Source organism: Scatophagus argus, chromosome 8 (assembly GCF_020382885.2).
Source record: "Scatophagus argus isolate fScaArg1 chromosome 8, fScaArg1.pri, whole genome shotgun sequence".
Classification (NCBI taxonomy): Eukaryota; Metazoa; Chordata; class Actinopteri; family Scatophagidae; genus Scatophagus; species Scatophagus argus.
This window is the reverse complement of record NC_058500.1, coordinates 1,702,967-1,718,074: the sequence shown is the minus strand read 5'-3', so window position 1 is coordinate 1,718,074 and position 15,108 is coordinate 1,702,967. Positions and strand designations below refer to the sequence as shown.

General features: G+C 42.8%; 2 protein-coding genes across 1 annotated transcript in view; one reads left to right on the top strand and one right to left on the bottom strand.

Annotated features, from left to right (window-relative positions):
* Positions 1 to 11,651, top strand: part of LOC124063095 (peptidase inhibitor 16-like) — a 14,125-nt gene extending 2,474 nt beyond the window's left edge. Inside the window, exons 2-6 of the mRNA XM_046396418.1 lie at positions 8,025 to 8,175; positions 9,090 to 9,157; positions 9,254 to 9,363; positions 9,999 to 10,090; positions 10,287 to 11,651. Of these exons, the coding sequence (XP_046252374.1) occupies positions 8,025 to 8,175; positions 9,090 to 9,157; positions 9,254 to 9,363; positions 9,999 to 10,090; positions 10,287 to 10,732 (867 nt within the window). The 3' untranslated portion in view covers positions 10,733 to 11,651. The remainder of the gene's footprint in view (positions 1 to 8,024; positions 8,176 to 9,089; positions 9,158 to 9,253; positions 9,364 to 9,998; positions 10,091 to 10,286) is intronic.
* snx21 (sorting nexin family member 21) overlaps positions 1 to 15,108 on the bottom strand; it is a 120,452-nt gene that overhangs the window by 50,466 nt on the left and 54,878 nt on the right.

Here is a 15,108-nt window from a genome sequence, read left to right as displayed (position 1 = left end):
AACAGGTAAAGGTTCTCAACAAATCCAGTAAACTCAACATCTACCTCACAGATCAGCACAATATTTTCTTCACATGTTCATATTCCCCTGAGAATGAACTGTAAAACCTTTGACAACCCTCTGACAGTCAATTTAGCGCCACCATCAAATCAAACTTTCCTAAAGTTCCTTCATGACCAAATTCCTGCCAAACTACAGACTACAGTTCTCATCAGCCTCAGCTGCACTTTGTGTTTACTAATCTGCACGTTAGCATGCTAAAGTTCAAAAATAAAACGATTATCATCCTAAATACTGTCACAGTGCCAATGACGGCTAAATGACAGAGCATCGTTTTAGCACCTAACAGAGAAAAGCAAAAGGAAATGCTCAGTGTTTGGCAAGTCAGTGATATTAATGTCAATGCACTGTCCCAAATTATGATTAATGTTGGCACTGATTTCAGATATCAAATGCAAAAAGAAACAATCAAAAAGTTGTTTGGTATCACCACCCCAAACCAATTTCATAATACACAGAAAATGCCATGCACTAATATTCATAATATAATGTTCTGTACAGGAAGGGACACTTTTCATCAAACTGTAACTTTGAAAAAGTTATCCTGCTTATAATTCTGACTTTTTAAACTCACTCTAAAGAAATCAGAATGTTTCTCCAAAGATGTCATTTATATATCTATACTTTTTCCCAAGATGTTCTTGGAGATGTCTAACCGCTGTCCACAGTTTATTCTAACTGTCTGCAGTTGTGAGATGCCTTGCCATTTCTGCTATGCATTGTATTGTGGGACGACAGTTTCCATCAACAGCACATTCAAGAATAAAGCAAATTTAGTCTGAGTTTACTTATCCTTGATCCCGGGTGTGTATGGTGGCTACAACATAGATGTCAGGATGAGGTCTGGATAAGATGCTGGGGTAAAAGAAGAGGAAGTAGGAGCAGGATGCAAAAGGAAGAGTGAATAATGATAGAAGAGGGAAGGAGACAAGAAAATAGAAAGTGTCAAGAAATAAAATAGAAACAGAAACATTGGACAGGTTGAATATGGGTCCTTTAGTCATCTGGGACTCAGATCGTCAGGTTCAGCTGTATGCTAACATGCTAAGAGATGCACGAGATGGCATTTTTCTTTAAACTTTTCTGATTGTGTCAACATCTTTGTTTGCATTCCTCTTGGCGAGATGTCAGTGGCTAATCAGATTATTTTGATATCTTAACATAGGCCTAGAAAGGCCTGACATATACTAATAAACGAAGGGACAGAGTTTAAATTACAGTATTAAGTGACAATGATCAGATTGATTTTGACAGCCATATCTGCACTTGCCTTGGGCTAAATGCTAATGCATAAAAATGTACATGCTGTAGTATGTAGTGTTGCAGTGCATGTTAGCTTGATAATTTATGGCTTAGCATGTTCATTTCAATGTTTAGAAGAAAGCATATCTTAAGCCAACATGCTCCAAGTTTAATGTTTGTCATAATATATAAGCAGCCAATGCCAATATGTAACATTTACAAAGTTACCTTGATAGCATTATGTGGTGCTTAGCATCGCTATCATGCTAACAATACATGCTAGGCTACATTAACGTTAAATTACAGCTGAGGCTTTAGTGGTGCAGGACAAAAAGTCAGGGAACCACCAGTGTATTACATCTCATTAATTCATTAAATAAACGTCAAAATCCTGCATCTCACATCAATGACAGTCCGACACTGAACTCTTCTCACTGTCAAAGACCTGAATGTGTTTTTGCGCAGCTTCTAACTCAGGAACAGTTTGGATCTCTCACTCGGCCTTTCAGGTGAATCGAGGGTCAGATTAAATCCCCGTGTTGGCTTTGTGTGTCGGAGCTTCAGGCAGGTTCAGGCTGGCTGCTTGTTTTGGTTTGGTCGATGGACCAGAGAGAAGCTTCAGCTGATTTAACTCTTTATGGAGGTGTAAGGATGACAATGTGCTGGATTTCAGGAAAAGGGATTGTGGAGGGGTTTTTTCCATTTGAAGATTAATGGTTTTACTGAGTTTGGAATTACATTTAACAGCTTCTACTCTGGTTTAATGCTGCTGTTTTGTCGTGTTGTGAAGACGTTCTAACAGAATCTGGGTTGGACATAAAGATTATGTGGAATATATGAGGCCCTGATCTCTGAAGATGAGAAAGCTGCTGGGGCCAAGGACCAAGTAAGCATGATAAGACAGGATTCCTCCGAACATCCAGTTTGTTCAACACATTTCATCAGTGACACCGAGCTTATCGACAGCTAAGAGACAAGCCTCTGTTGAAGAAAGCCCTTTAGCTTTTCCCCTCGTTCATGTTCCCCTCAGGGCGTTTAGTAAAAACCTGACCACTGTCACCATCTGATTCACGTTTTAGTTTGTCCAGCAATGAAGACAGCTTCAGCTCTGCTTAGTGTAGAATTGGCAAGTGTTTGCATCAGGTTTTAATGTCTCTACTCAAAACTTCATCAGTCTGATCAGTGCAGCGACAGTCTCTGAACACAAAATGCTTACTCAGGTCAGCAGATCATGATTGTCTCTTTTTACGGGACAGCCACACTGGAAGACGAAACACTGAGCAAACTGTACCCTGGATTCCAGTAACAGACGGGTGTTTCCCTCTGCAGACTCCCTACAGTTAATAACATGAGTGTCAGAGCAGGAACGCAGTGGGGAAGTCATCTGGAGACGGGTGGGAGTTGGCGCTCAGGGTTGAGCAACAGAGGAGGGAAGACTGTTGGGAAAGAGCTGAGAGACGACGAGCACAATATTTAGATGGGAAGAAATGAAAATTAGGCAGTGAATGAATGAGCAACCAGAGGAATGTGTGTGTGTGTGTGTGTGTGCGCGCGTGGACCAGCACAGATCTCAGCTTGTCTCTACTGGTATGGAACACCCGCTCGGGCATTTCCATATTTGTGTTTTTCCATAAAAACACGAGAAACAAAGTAGTGGCAAAAGGTCAGTGTGCCGAAGTGAAAGACGTTACGGAAGACGCGTTTCTGATTTCGTTTTTAGAACGTAAGAAACTACAACCTTTTCAGTCAGAAAAGTGAACTGAGAGCAGATGACAGTCCGACCACCTAAGACGAGACCAGAGGAACAGCTTTGAGACCCGTTTGTCCAATTTAAATAAGATGAATGAAACAGCAGAGAAAACACAGAAACGTGTTCAGAAAACAGAACAGAAACCAGTCGGACCAGTTCTGATGGAACAAATACAGACTGACAAACACATCTCACCAGTTTAGACAAAACTTACAGAAATAAGAAAGCAAGGCTGACCAGCTCAGACAGAAATAAGAAACAAAATAACAAAGCAGTCTGACAGAAACAGCCGGTAAACCAAACTGACCAGTTCAGACAAATCAGGTCTGGGCCACACAATAAACAGCACTGCATGCCAGTTGAGATTAAAAAGAAAAATAATGATATAATAATGGCAACTGAGAAGCCAGTCTGACCAGTTCAAACAGGTATGACACATACCTCTGCAGAGTAAATGACTTGTAATCTGTGGATTTAGACCAGCTCAAAGCTTCCTGCTGTGGCTGTGATGAAAACAAGCCTGAAACAGAACCAGGAAATCAGACCTGCATAGAAAGAATGTAAATCCCCCCAGCAGGAGACCGTGCAGTCCTGCAGTACTGCATCTGACTGATATTTCACCATCTGCACTGTATTCTGTTCAGTATTGGTGCTTAGAAACCAATAAAAACAAATCCAGAGGAAACATTTTACTGAACAGCTCGAGTGAATTTTACAGTTAAATCACAGCTCTGCTCACAGCCAGATGTTTCCATCATGCTGGACAAACGCCTGCCAGACGACACCTCAGGCTCAGGGCGAAGCAACTCAGATAAAAAGTCCTGAACTGAATGTGACATCTGCCGAAGGAGAAAAACGGCGAGGTCAACCAGGCAAAGAAACAACTGAAATCAATCATCGGTGACAAATCTGGAAATAACCAAATCACACAAAGTATTTTAATTCAATGTGATTGTACTAAGCTGAACAGCTGGCACGAGCGGTCAAAGGGATGAACACAGATAATTGTCTGTATTTCGCCCCGTTGCTCTCCAGAGAGAGCAGAGCTTATGCTGATGATGGGAAGGCCGCCAGCAGGACAAAATGCATCCATCTCCTGGTTTAATGGTTTAAGGTGACCAGGTGTTAGCGTCGAGCCGACGCTGACACGAGATGTTAGCATCTTGTGTCTTCAGACAGAATAGACGCCAGGCTTTGTGACTGTAGCACAAATGCGAGACTCTTGCTTGCTACTAAGCCAGCAGCCAATTGGACTGTCACATGTGCCAGCGCGTCCGCCATCTTGGACAGCTGGGTACGACAACGCCACTTGGACAAACCACGGCAGAATTTTGTTGTGGCCGTATGCTGGTGTTAGGTGACCGCAACTAGTAAAGCTGGAGGTAATTTAATTAACTTATATACTGCTGGGTAGCTTAACCTATAATAATTCAGTATCACAATTGAATAAATGCACTCAAGTGTGATACTTCCGATTAAACCTCAATCCAGTGATGCAAGTTGGTGAGGTTGACAAGCCAGGACTCTTCTGTCAACACGCAGAAACAAAAAGGACTTGTTCTCAGACCGGAAGCCCTCCAGTGTGACAGACTGATATGTGTGTGTGTGTGTGTGTGTGTGTGTGTGTGTGACTATATGACCTGAAAATCATAATACAGACCAGATGTTGAGAGAGCCTGGAGAGACAAAGGAATGTTAAGGAGACCCCTGACTATTGTTTGTGTTGTGTGTCATCACTGGACAAATAAAAACACACGCGCGCGCGCACGCACACACACACACACACACACAGGGATATTAAATTTTCATCGGCGTTGTTCATTCTTTTGGTGTCCTTGCAGCAGTGACTTAAACCAGAAGACGCAGCAAAGAAAAAACAGTTTGTTGAGTTCGTCGCTGTTGTTTCTGACTTCCTGCGTGTCTCTCAGCTCTAAGCCCATTGGTTCCTGCTGAAAATACAAATATGCAGCTTCATGTTGAAAAAGATTCAGTATGTTGCTTCTCACTGTAGTTTTCATTTAAACGAACAGGGGGAAACTGTGTATTTGATGGGGAGTATTTTCAGCGGCGGATCAATCCACAGTGAGCCTTTGTTTCAGCAGCACAGTGTGTGCGTCCTTCGGTTTCCTCTCTACTGTCTGAACTCTGGTGACGCAGCAGCGCCTCTGACACCGTACCCAAATGACCGAGTTGTTGAATGAGTTAACCTGAGGCAGGGAGGCCTGCAGTTGCACATCATCTCTCTGTTTACCAGACATAAATAAACACCAGCAGAACAAAAACACTGTAATCCACATCACCGCTCACTTGTTTGTGTATTTCCATGCTTGATTCTCCTCTTGGAGTCTTCCTATTCAGTATGGAGGAACCATGTTAACATGTAGAAAGACCACAGTGAAGCATGTTCACGTATGTGGACACCTGTCAAAGTGAATCAGCTTAAAGGCTCAGTACAGAGTGTGGTGAGTCAGTGGTTACAACCGTCACAGCTGGAACTTGTCAACTAATTTTATTAAGGACACCGTACATACAAAAATTAAAATTCTGTGATTCCAATTTCCAAAGGAAAGTTGGGTCGTGACTCTCGGTCCACAAAACATAGCTGCCTTTAGCCCCTAAGCTGACACCATTTGGAGTGGGTGCACCAGCTTGAAGGTTAAAGAGAGCTCATCCCTGCATACCTCAGTGTTCATCTGCAAGGCCAAAGCTTGCCTCACACCTCGTCTGGCGGCTTTTGGCTTAAAAACCATCATTTTGGGAGCTTGGGGCTTCCTGGGACTTGGAATACAAAAGCCCAGCATCTTCAGCTCTTCAGCAGGATGCTGCTGCGCTGCTTCTGTGTGAAGCTCCAGAAACAAGAAACCAGACTTTCCATCGGCATGGGGGTGAGTCAGTTAATTTTGAATTTTGGGGTGAACTGTTCCTTTAACAGTTTATCATTTGTGCAGTGATAATTGTACGTGCAAGAAGCTGAAAATACGCAGAGGCAGGGCTGTCCAATGCTGTGGCGTCCAAAGAGGAAATTTCTACGAGGTTAGACCCTTTGGTGTGATCAGACGGAAATTCATACCTCAGACGGGTGAGTGGGTCAGGCCGTGTGGGCATCGAACCGAGGAAGCAAACGCTCACAGAGCTGGCTGTGGTGTCGTGTTCCCTCCGGTTTTATCTGTATGGAAGGAAGCAGGATCAAAAGAACAAAAATCTTGATATTTTAGCTGAATGAGGTCGTGGCAGTAATGATTACATGTCAGAGTTAAGCACAATGACATCGCCTAACAACGCCTTTTGCACATTTCCTTGATATGATATCAAATGTCATATCATTTTTAACAATGTTTTCCTAACAGGAGGCTGTCAAATTAGTTGTTCAGGCCAAACATCCATCTTCATGTCTATGAAGTCAGCTGAAGACTGAAGTGTGGTTGATTTTGTAATACCGGGACATAAAACATGTTATGTAATGATGATAAATAATAATAATAATAAAACTTTATTTGTTTAGCACTTTCCCTGAAAGAACTTCAGGGTTATTTGCAGGCCATATATCAACAAGAAATCAACAACAGACACAAAAAAATATCAGGCTAATGAGAAGCAGGCTTAAGGGGGAGATGAAACTGCAACAGGGACACAAACAGAGAGAACATAATGGAAAAAACAAAGAGCTGAAGCCCCACTGGGTTTCATGTAAAGCCGTCTTCCATCCCTACAACTCACCACATCTTACACATCACAGAATCTGCATTTTGGACTGCAACACAAAGTTTCCTTTGAGAGGCTCGAGAGGCATGACACGATTCATGACAGTAAACATGATGAGAAGTCTTTCTCTGAGGACATCTTAGAATCTTAATCCCAGTTAATCAGCTGTTATTAGTCAGGGTGGTGGGCGTAGCGAAATAATCTCAACTGAAAGTCCACTGAGAAGTTTTTTCTTACACGGAGTGACTGTGCTATATAAACATGTTGTTTTCAACCACCATCAGATGACTTTAAATGCAGATTTAGTTTGGTTTCTGAATTTGTGCTACAGTCACGCATTTATCATCATTCTGCCATGTTTTGCCTTCATCCTGATGAAGTGAGGTGGTTGGTTGGTCCACCACTTTGGTCCAGATTTAGGTTAGAGAGAAGAAAAGATCGTATTTTCCCTTGGGATACCTGTTTGTGTTACCATGAACGCAGCTGGAAACTCCACAGAAATGTCCTTCAAAATATCTGCTGTTGGACGGCTACAAAATGTCCCACTGGTCAGTCAAATGAGCCGCTTCGTTGGTGGGCTGAGGTGGTCTCAAACGGTGGTTGGCAGCCATCGCACTCCGCCAGATCCTGGTGGGCAGTCTGGCTCTCGTACAGTCATAACGCGATGTAACACGTTACACACAAAACGTACAAACGTATTTAATGCTGATGACTGACTGAGCTGGTCATCAGCGGGTCACATTTTCGGGTTGTCTGTATTTTGGTTTAAAATAAGGCAATAAAGTCTATCTTTATCGCATAATATCACAAGCAGCAACTGAGTTTGTGTGAGTTTGATTTGATCAGATGTGGCAGTCCAATAACTAACACCAATTGGTGTACGGAAATGTGTGACATCACATTCTGCAACATAGCCACGCCCACTCCAAGACAGTGAAAAAATAACTACAAAACATAAATCAAACTGTTGGGTTAGTCACTACTGAGGGAAAAAACATCTGATTTACAAAATTAAGTCTCAGGCCTTTAAGACCAAATACCTGCAAAATCAATGAGCACATGTTAGCAGGCTAGCATGCTAAATTAGGATGGCAAACGAGGTAGCCATTATGCCCTGTTAAGCACATAATGTTGTTAGCATGTAAAAAGAGGTTTCTAAGTCTGTCTGTTTAGTTAGAATTTAGTTTAGATTCTGACTGATCTTCAGAACATATTTTCCGGACTTTTCTAGCAAACCGTGTTCTCCATAACTTTGGCTTGTTCTCTGCAGCGGTGGGACCCGAGCCTGAAGCTGATTGCAGAGGGATACGCTGCTAAATGTATCTGGAACCACAACCCAGAACTGGAGGACACTGGAGAGAACCTGTTTGCCGGCAGTGGGCCTCTGGACCTCCCAGAAGCTCTGGAGAAATGGTTTCTGGGTGAGCTGGTTCTTCTGAGTGCGGGGTCCGTTTGTAAAACCACAGATGTGAAATATTCAATGTAACGGCGGTTGAATTGTGTGAAGTTGCTTCAGGTTCAGTGTCCTGGGATTGCTGGGTCACTGTCACAGCTAATTGGCACCCCTGGACTGGACAGAGCCAACATTATTCCTAATATGGAAAGTCAAAATGTCTGCTGTTAAAAAAGGAGTCCATTTATGTAACAACAACAGTTTTGTGAGGTCATATATGAGGGTTTTCTCTTCTCCATTTCTTCTTTGTTTTCTCCCTTTGTTTTTTTGGTTTTGTCCTTATTGTTTGTCTTGGTAAAAGGCAAATCAATAAAAGTTAATCAAGTATTAGTCATAAAAAAGGTTATGTAATGTAAGTAGTACTGGAAGGTATCAGAGTGTTAAATACTGCAGAGTTCTGCCTGCAGGATTCATCAGTAGTGACCACACTGAGAGAAATACATACATAAATTAATACCTAAACAAATAAATAGCAAATAAAAAAAAACCTGACACTTAAACCCAGCCTCATGTACTGTTGTGTACTCTGACTCTGGGAGCATCAGTGCCACAAGACAACCAAGAACCTTTAGCACTTAGTGCTGCATTTATGCACAGTTTTGAGCTACTTGTACTTTTACTTGACTGCTTTTGTTTTCCACTACGTGTAACCGAGATGTTGTACTTTCCTGAGTATTGCAACTCGTTTGTCAGCTAATTGGTTCACCAATTTTAGATTTTAAATTCAATGCTTCCGACTTAATTATAACAAAAGGGGTCATTCTGCATCCCGAGTACCTTTACTTTTGATACTTTAAGTACATTCTAATGGTACCAGTTCTGTACGGTTACTAAGTCATGGCGGACTGTGTGACGGAATACAACGCATTGTGATTCCTGCAGAACACCTGGACTATGACTTCCAAAACAACAGCTGTGATGAAGACAAGATGTGTGGACACTATACACAGGTCACATACAAATACACACACACACACATTTGTACACACACGTGTGTCTCTGCACTGGATTTGACAGGTGTGTGTGTGTGTGTGTGTGTGTTACAGATGGTGTGGGCAGACACACACAGAGTCGGCTGTGCCTTCCATCTCTGTAACAACATGGAAGGACTGGACTGGGAGAGAGTCTCCTTCCTCGTCTGCAACTACTACCCAGCGTCAGTACTGCTACCGCTGCTAACATGAATAAATACTATAATAACTGATGTGAAGAAATACTACTTCCATGTAAATTCCACTTTCATATCACTGCAGTAACTACTACAACAACTACCATGACTATGTCTACTATTCCTACCATAGTACTTCCACCACTACTACTAGTGTTGATGCTGCTATAACTAGTATTGTTAGCAGTATTGCTGTTGTTTTAACTACTACATCACAACTGTAATATATAAATTCTGTTGCTAGTTCTTATACAGCTAAGATTACAACTAAGTGAACTATTAGTGCTGCTCCTAGTGCTGTACTATCACTACCACAACCCCAATCACCCTTACAGTACAAGGCCTACCACTTTAATTAGTGCGACTGTAACTGCTGCAACTACTAGTATTGGTACTTGTACTGCTGTTAAAAGTACTACACAAGTGTTGGTGCCAGCACTACCAGAGACCGTACTGCTGCTGCACTGCTGGAACAACAGCACCCCCTTGTGGACAGTCACCATATGGCGTCTGTATCTGGTGGTGACGTTTGTGTTCAGGAGAAGAAACTGAATGTTATTTTGACAAAGTAATTCAGACACTGATTTGTCATGACTAAATTTTGAACCTCTGTGTGCTCTCAGAGGGAACTACGAGGGCGAGAGGCCATATCTTGAAGGCGACTGGTGCTCCAGATGCCCTGAGAACCTGCAGAACTGTGAAAACAACCTCTGTGGTGCGACACTCCTCCTCTTCCTCCTCACAGCAGCGACACGAGCAGATTCAACCCCAGACAGACTGCCACACAAAAGTTTTTCTCTTTTGAACATCAGTAAACAAATACGAGGATTTGGTGCTTTTCTTTGTTTGTGCTTGTGTAAACTGTGTAAACGATCTAAAACATCTTCACTTATGTTCTTTGTGTTTTCTAGTTGCTGAAACAGTGGACGAGGTGGACGACGAAGAGGAGGGAACAGCTGTTCCTCCTCCAGCTACATCCGATTCCTTCCTCAAGCCTGCGGAGGAGGAAGAGGAGCTTGTTCCTCCTCCTGCAACAACTGACCCTTACATCCAGGCTGCCGCCACCACCACCACCACTCTCAGTACTCCCAGCATGACCACTGCAGTACAGGACCCTGAGGACACCCAACCACCGGCCACCTCTATCCCAGGCACCCTGCCTCCGGAAGAAGAAAAGGTGGAGGAGGAAGAGGAGCAAAAGGAGGAGAAGAGAAATGATTCTACAGTTAAGATGGAGAGCGAGAGAGACGTGGGAAGAATATTCCAGAAGAACAATGTTATTCTTAATGCCAGCTCAGTATATTCACCCTGTTTCCTGTTAGTCTGTCTGACTGGGATCCTGACTGCGAGGCTGTGAGGAGGAGGAGGAGGAGGAGGAGGAGGAGGACAGGGTCACCTGACCACTCCTGCACTGACTGAACATTACCTTGTTAATCTGCCCTGTGCTCTCTCCCCCTGCACAGTCATCTGGGTCAACTCATAATTCACACTCATCACTTCCACAACATGTGCATGCAGTCCGGGCTGAGATCTGGGCCACGCAGTGTGTGAATAACCCGCTTCAACCTGCTCGGAATACAAAAATATTACAGCGAGTAAGTACAAGTACTAAACATGTTGTGTTCAGCCTTGCAGCATCAGTTTACAGGGCTTTTTTAACTGCTAAGTGAAACCTGAGACAGAGCTGAAGGCTTTAAATGAGTGGCATGTTCAGGTGGACAAGCTGGATCTTCTTACTTTGAAACGTAAGCACACTGAAGCTTACTGCAATGTGGGCGCAGGTTGAAGTGCGGAAACCACATTCAGGTTGTGAAGTTTTTCATTTTGTGAGCTCTGTAAACACAGTCACAGGGCTGCAGATCACCTCTGTGGGTTTGGTCATTTGTATGTGCAGGATGACGGTGGAACCGGAGCGAAGATTTAAATATTTAGCACCATCTCATGTGGAGGAAAAGTAAAAGTGGCCAATATTCTCATTGTGTTGGTGTTTTTGGTGTTTAGTAAATGCAGGAGAACTGATTGCTGAACAAACTGAGGACCCTGCTTCTTCTTCTTCAGTCTCTCACACATATATATCTACTGTATATCATATACTCTGTCAGACTGAAAGTGCAACTGGATTGAGTCTAATAACTTACATATCTTTGTTTCACTGCCTTAGACAACAAGAAGTTAGCTATCTGAGACGTAACTATCTTCAATTACTTTAGCAAAGTTGGCTGTAAATGTCTGTATATAAGATTAATAAAGAAATAAACCTAATTTCTTCTTTTTCACAACAGTCTGTGGCTGCTTTTTTCTACTTAACTTAGTGATGATAGAAAGTGTGTGTGTGTGTGTGCGTGTGTGTGCAGCTTTACCCTGCAGCTTAACAGCATTTTTGTTCCATTAAAATGAAATTTTGTTCTGTTATATATATATACATATATATATATACATATATATATATATATATATATATATATATATATATATATATATATATATATATATATATACATGTACATGTAGTGCAAACAGTGGTATGATGTTGATGTAGTGCAAACATTGTGATGGTGGTGGCACAGGGGATTGTGGGCTGCAGTCTACCAGATCTGGACTCAGTTTACACTGCCCGAGTCCAGAAGAAGGCAAGACGCATTGCCACAGACCCCACCCACTCGGGCAACGAACTGTTTGTACCGCTTCCATCAGGAAAGCGGTACAGGAACATTAAAACCAGCACCAACAGACTCAGGGACAGCTTCTTCCCCAGAGCTGTTAAAGCAATAACCCCCCTACAGTGAAACACTCACGTCCCACCCCCCTACAGGACTTCACACATACACCCTCCCCCGTCTATCTGCATACACACACACAGCATACCATAGACTGGCACTCAGTGCACTTTATCTACCTCATTTTGTATTTTGTATTTTATATTTTTCTTAAGTGTGCAATTTTAATTTTCTGTTGCTATTTATAAGTGTGCTTTTAAGCCGAGAATCTGCACAAAATTTCGTTATGCTTGCATAATGACAATAAAGACTCTTGATTCTTGAAATCTGAGATCTGTATTAAATCTTTACTGAAAAGTGATCTGCAGCCAATGTCTATAGGACAAAAGACCAACTCCTTGGTCAGGTAACCATTAAAGTATAACACCCAGAAAATGTCTCTTTAGGATTAAAAGAAACTGTGTCCTGTAAAGACCCAGACTGGGTCCTCCAGGCAGAGAGTGGACCTCCCGCCGCAGTGGACACACAGAGAACCACTGCACAATACCAACAACCTTCCCTCAGGCAGGGCAGCTGAGTGTCTGCATGGAAAGACAAAGTGTTGTAGGACAGAAAGACCAAACAGTAAGAGGATAATGCAGAAAAAAAGGAAGAGGAAAAACAAGAGAGGATGGACAGCTCTGCAGCTCGGGAGCTCAGGACGCAGACCAATCGTCAACTGATCAGAGGGTCGGTGGTTCAATTTCAGACCCCGCAGCCAGCCTCAGCCAATATGTGCATGAAACATCACGACTGGCGGCTGAGTGCTGCTCCTGATTGGGTCAGATGGGTGTACGGGCTGGAACTGGATACAGCGATCCTCCCGAGCAGGACTGCACAGACTCTGGACAGGATCATTTGACTTCACTATTCTACATCGTTACATACGAACACGACTCCAATGGGATGATCGTGTCGCAACTGTATGTCTCATCGTCTTTATGGAGTGATATCAGATGTTGTGTTTAAAGTTCTAAAGTGACTAAAGAAACCAAAACAACAACACCAACAACAAACACTTGATGTAGCTTGACGTTTGAGATTGTGAATAAATGTTTTCTCATTAAGGGATCAGTGAGTGTAATAACCTACTTTCTCTTTGTATATATAGGCGTGTGTGCCATATGTTAACTTGTGTTACGGTGTGTGTGTGTGTGTGTGTGTGTGTGTGTGTGTTCAGGTTTCCCTGGAGTCAGCGCAGCTTGATCAAGCTGCATTAATCTGACTTACATAACTCTTCATCTCACTCTTCTGTAATCAGCCTCATTCTTCTCTCAGACGGACGGCTCATCACTAAAACAATTATCGTCTCATTTCTTTGCGCTGACTAATTAATGAAGCAATTTTATCTTTCTGAGGATACCTCAAAGTCAGGTTCTGTTACTGAGTCTTCTGTTTCAGGGGCAGACTTTTGTTCTTAATGTTTTGCAGATTAAGCAAAACAAAATTATCCTCCTCATTTTACACTCTTATGGACTCAAAGTCCAAAATAAATTTGGACTGTTTGGACTCAAACAAATCCAAAAATGGGCAAACAGGTGGAACTGAATTATTGAAACTGAAGCTGAAGCTAATAAGCCAGCAAAGGCTAATAAACTTGGCTACTGCTGTATTCCCACCGTGAACTGTACAATAAATAGGTTCACACAGAAACAAAGCTTATTTTCACATTGAGTGTGTGTTTGTGTTCAGTTCAGCCTCTGAATAAACTCAGCTCTCACCAGAGACTCCTGTTCTGTTATCCTCCAGTGTCTTTTCTCTATCCCCACCTCTTCTCCTATAAAGTAAAATTAATTTCACCTCCATTTACAAGTCAAATAAGACAGAATCATAGAATAGAGAACTCTGTGCTCTCCTGGACTTGTTGTTCTTGACTTGCTCATGGAGTCAGCCTCAAGATGCCAATGGAGGAACTGCAGCTTTTTAGTACTTCAGCTTTGACTTCATTCCTTATCCCCCGGAAAGCCACAATTCAGAATGAAAATCATGAATCACATAAAACATAAAAAGTTAAATCAAACGATAACAACCTTGGTAAAATATGTGAACACTGTGTGTACACAGAGAGAGAGAGAGAGAGAGAATAATATCAGCATCAGTCAAAGCTGGGGGCACCAATGGAGAGCGAATCTCAGGAGGAGGAAGGCATTTTGAGGCAGATGGTGAGGAGGGGAAAAAGGCAGATACTGAAGAAAATAGAGATGAGGGGGGAAAGAGAGAAAGAAGGATAGATCAAAAAAAAGAGTAAGAGAGAGACACGAAGGAAAGAAAAAGCCTGAATGGATGCTGAAACTGACACTGCTCTCAGCCAATCACAGCATCCATCTTCCCTCCTCCTTGCATCTGGGTTCTGTGATTGGCTGGAGGGAGCAGCGCTACAGAGAGAGAGAGAGAGAGAGAGAGAGAGGAGAGGAAGAAAGAAGAAACTGTCAGATGAGGACAGCTCTGCTCCTCACACCTCTGTCTCTCTCTCTTTCTGTCTGCCTCGCTCGCCCTCTCTGTGCTGCTGCCATTTGCTGGCTGTTTGTTTTGGATTTCTGAGGAAGGAGGGAGGTTTAAATGTGATGGACCTGCTGCCCACCGACTGCTATTACTGCTGCTGTTTACACCGCGGCATCATGGGAGCCGTAGTCTCCTCTGCAGTGCAGGAGCACAGATGATTAGCTGGGGATTGTGGGTTATCGGAGTTTGGAGATGTGAGGTGGTGGGCGGACGAGGCTCGTCACACTCTCTGTTTTTTCTCTATCTTTCTATTCTCTCGCTCTCTTATTTTTCAACCCTGTTCTTCAATGCCTTCCTCTCCTCTACAGTTTCTTTAATTTAATCTGTTCATCGTTTTTCAATCCTCTTTCATCTTTTTTATCCCTCCATTTTTCTGCCGCAAGAGGAGTCAGAATGGGTTGTCGTCTCACGCGGATCAAGGTGAGTGACCTACTGCAGGTGTGTTTTTGGGGTGCTGTGATTGTTGCTGAAATAA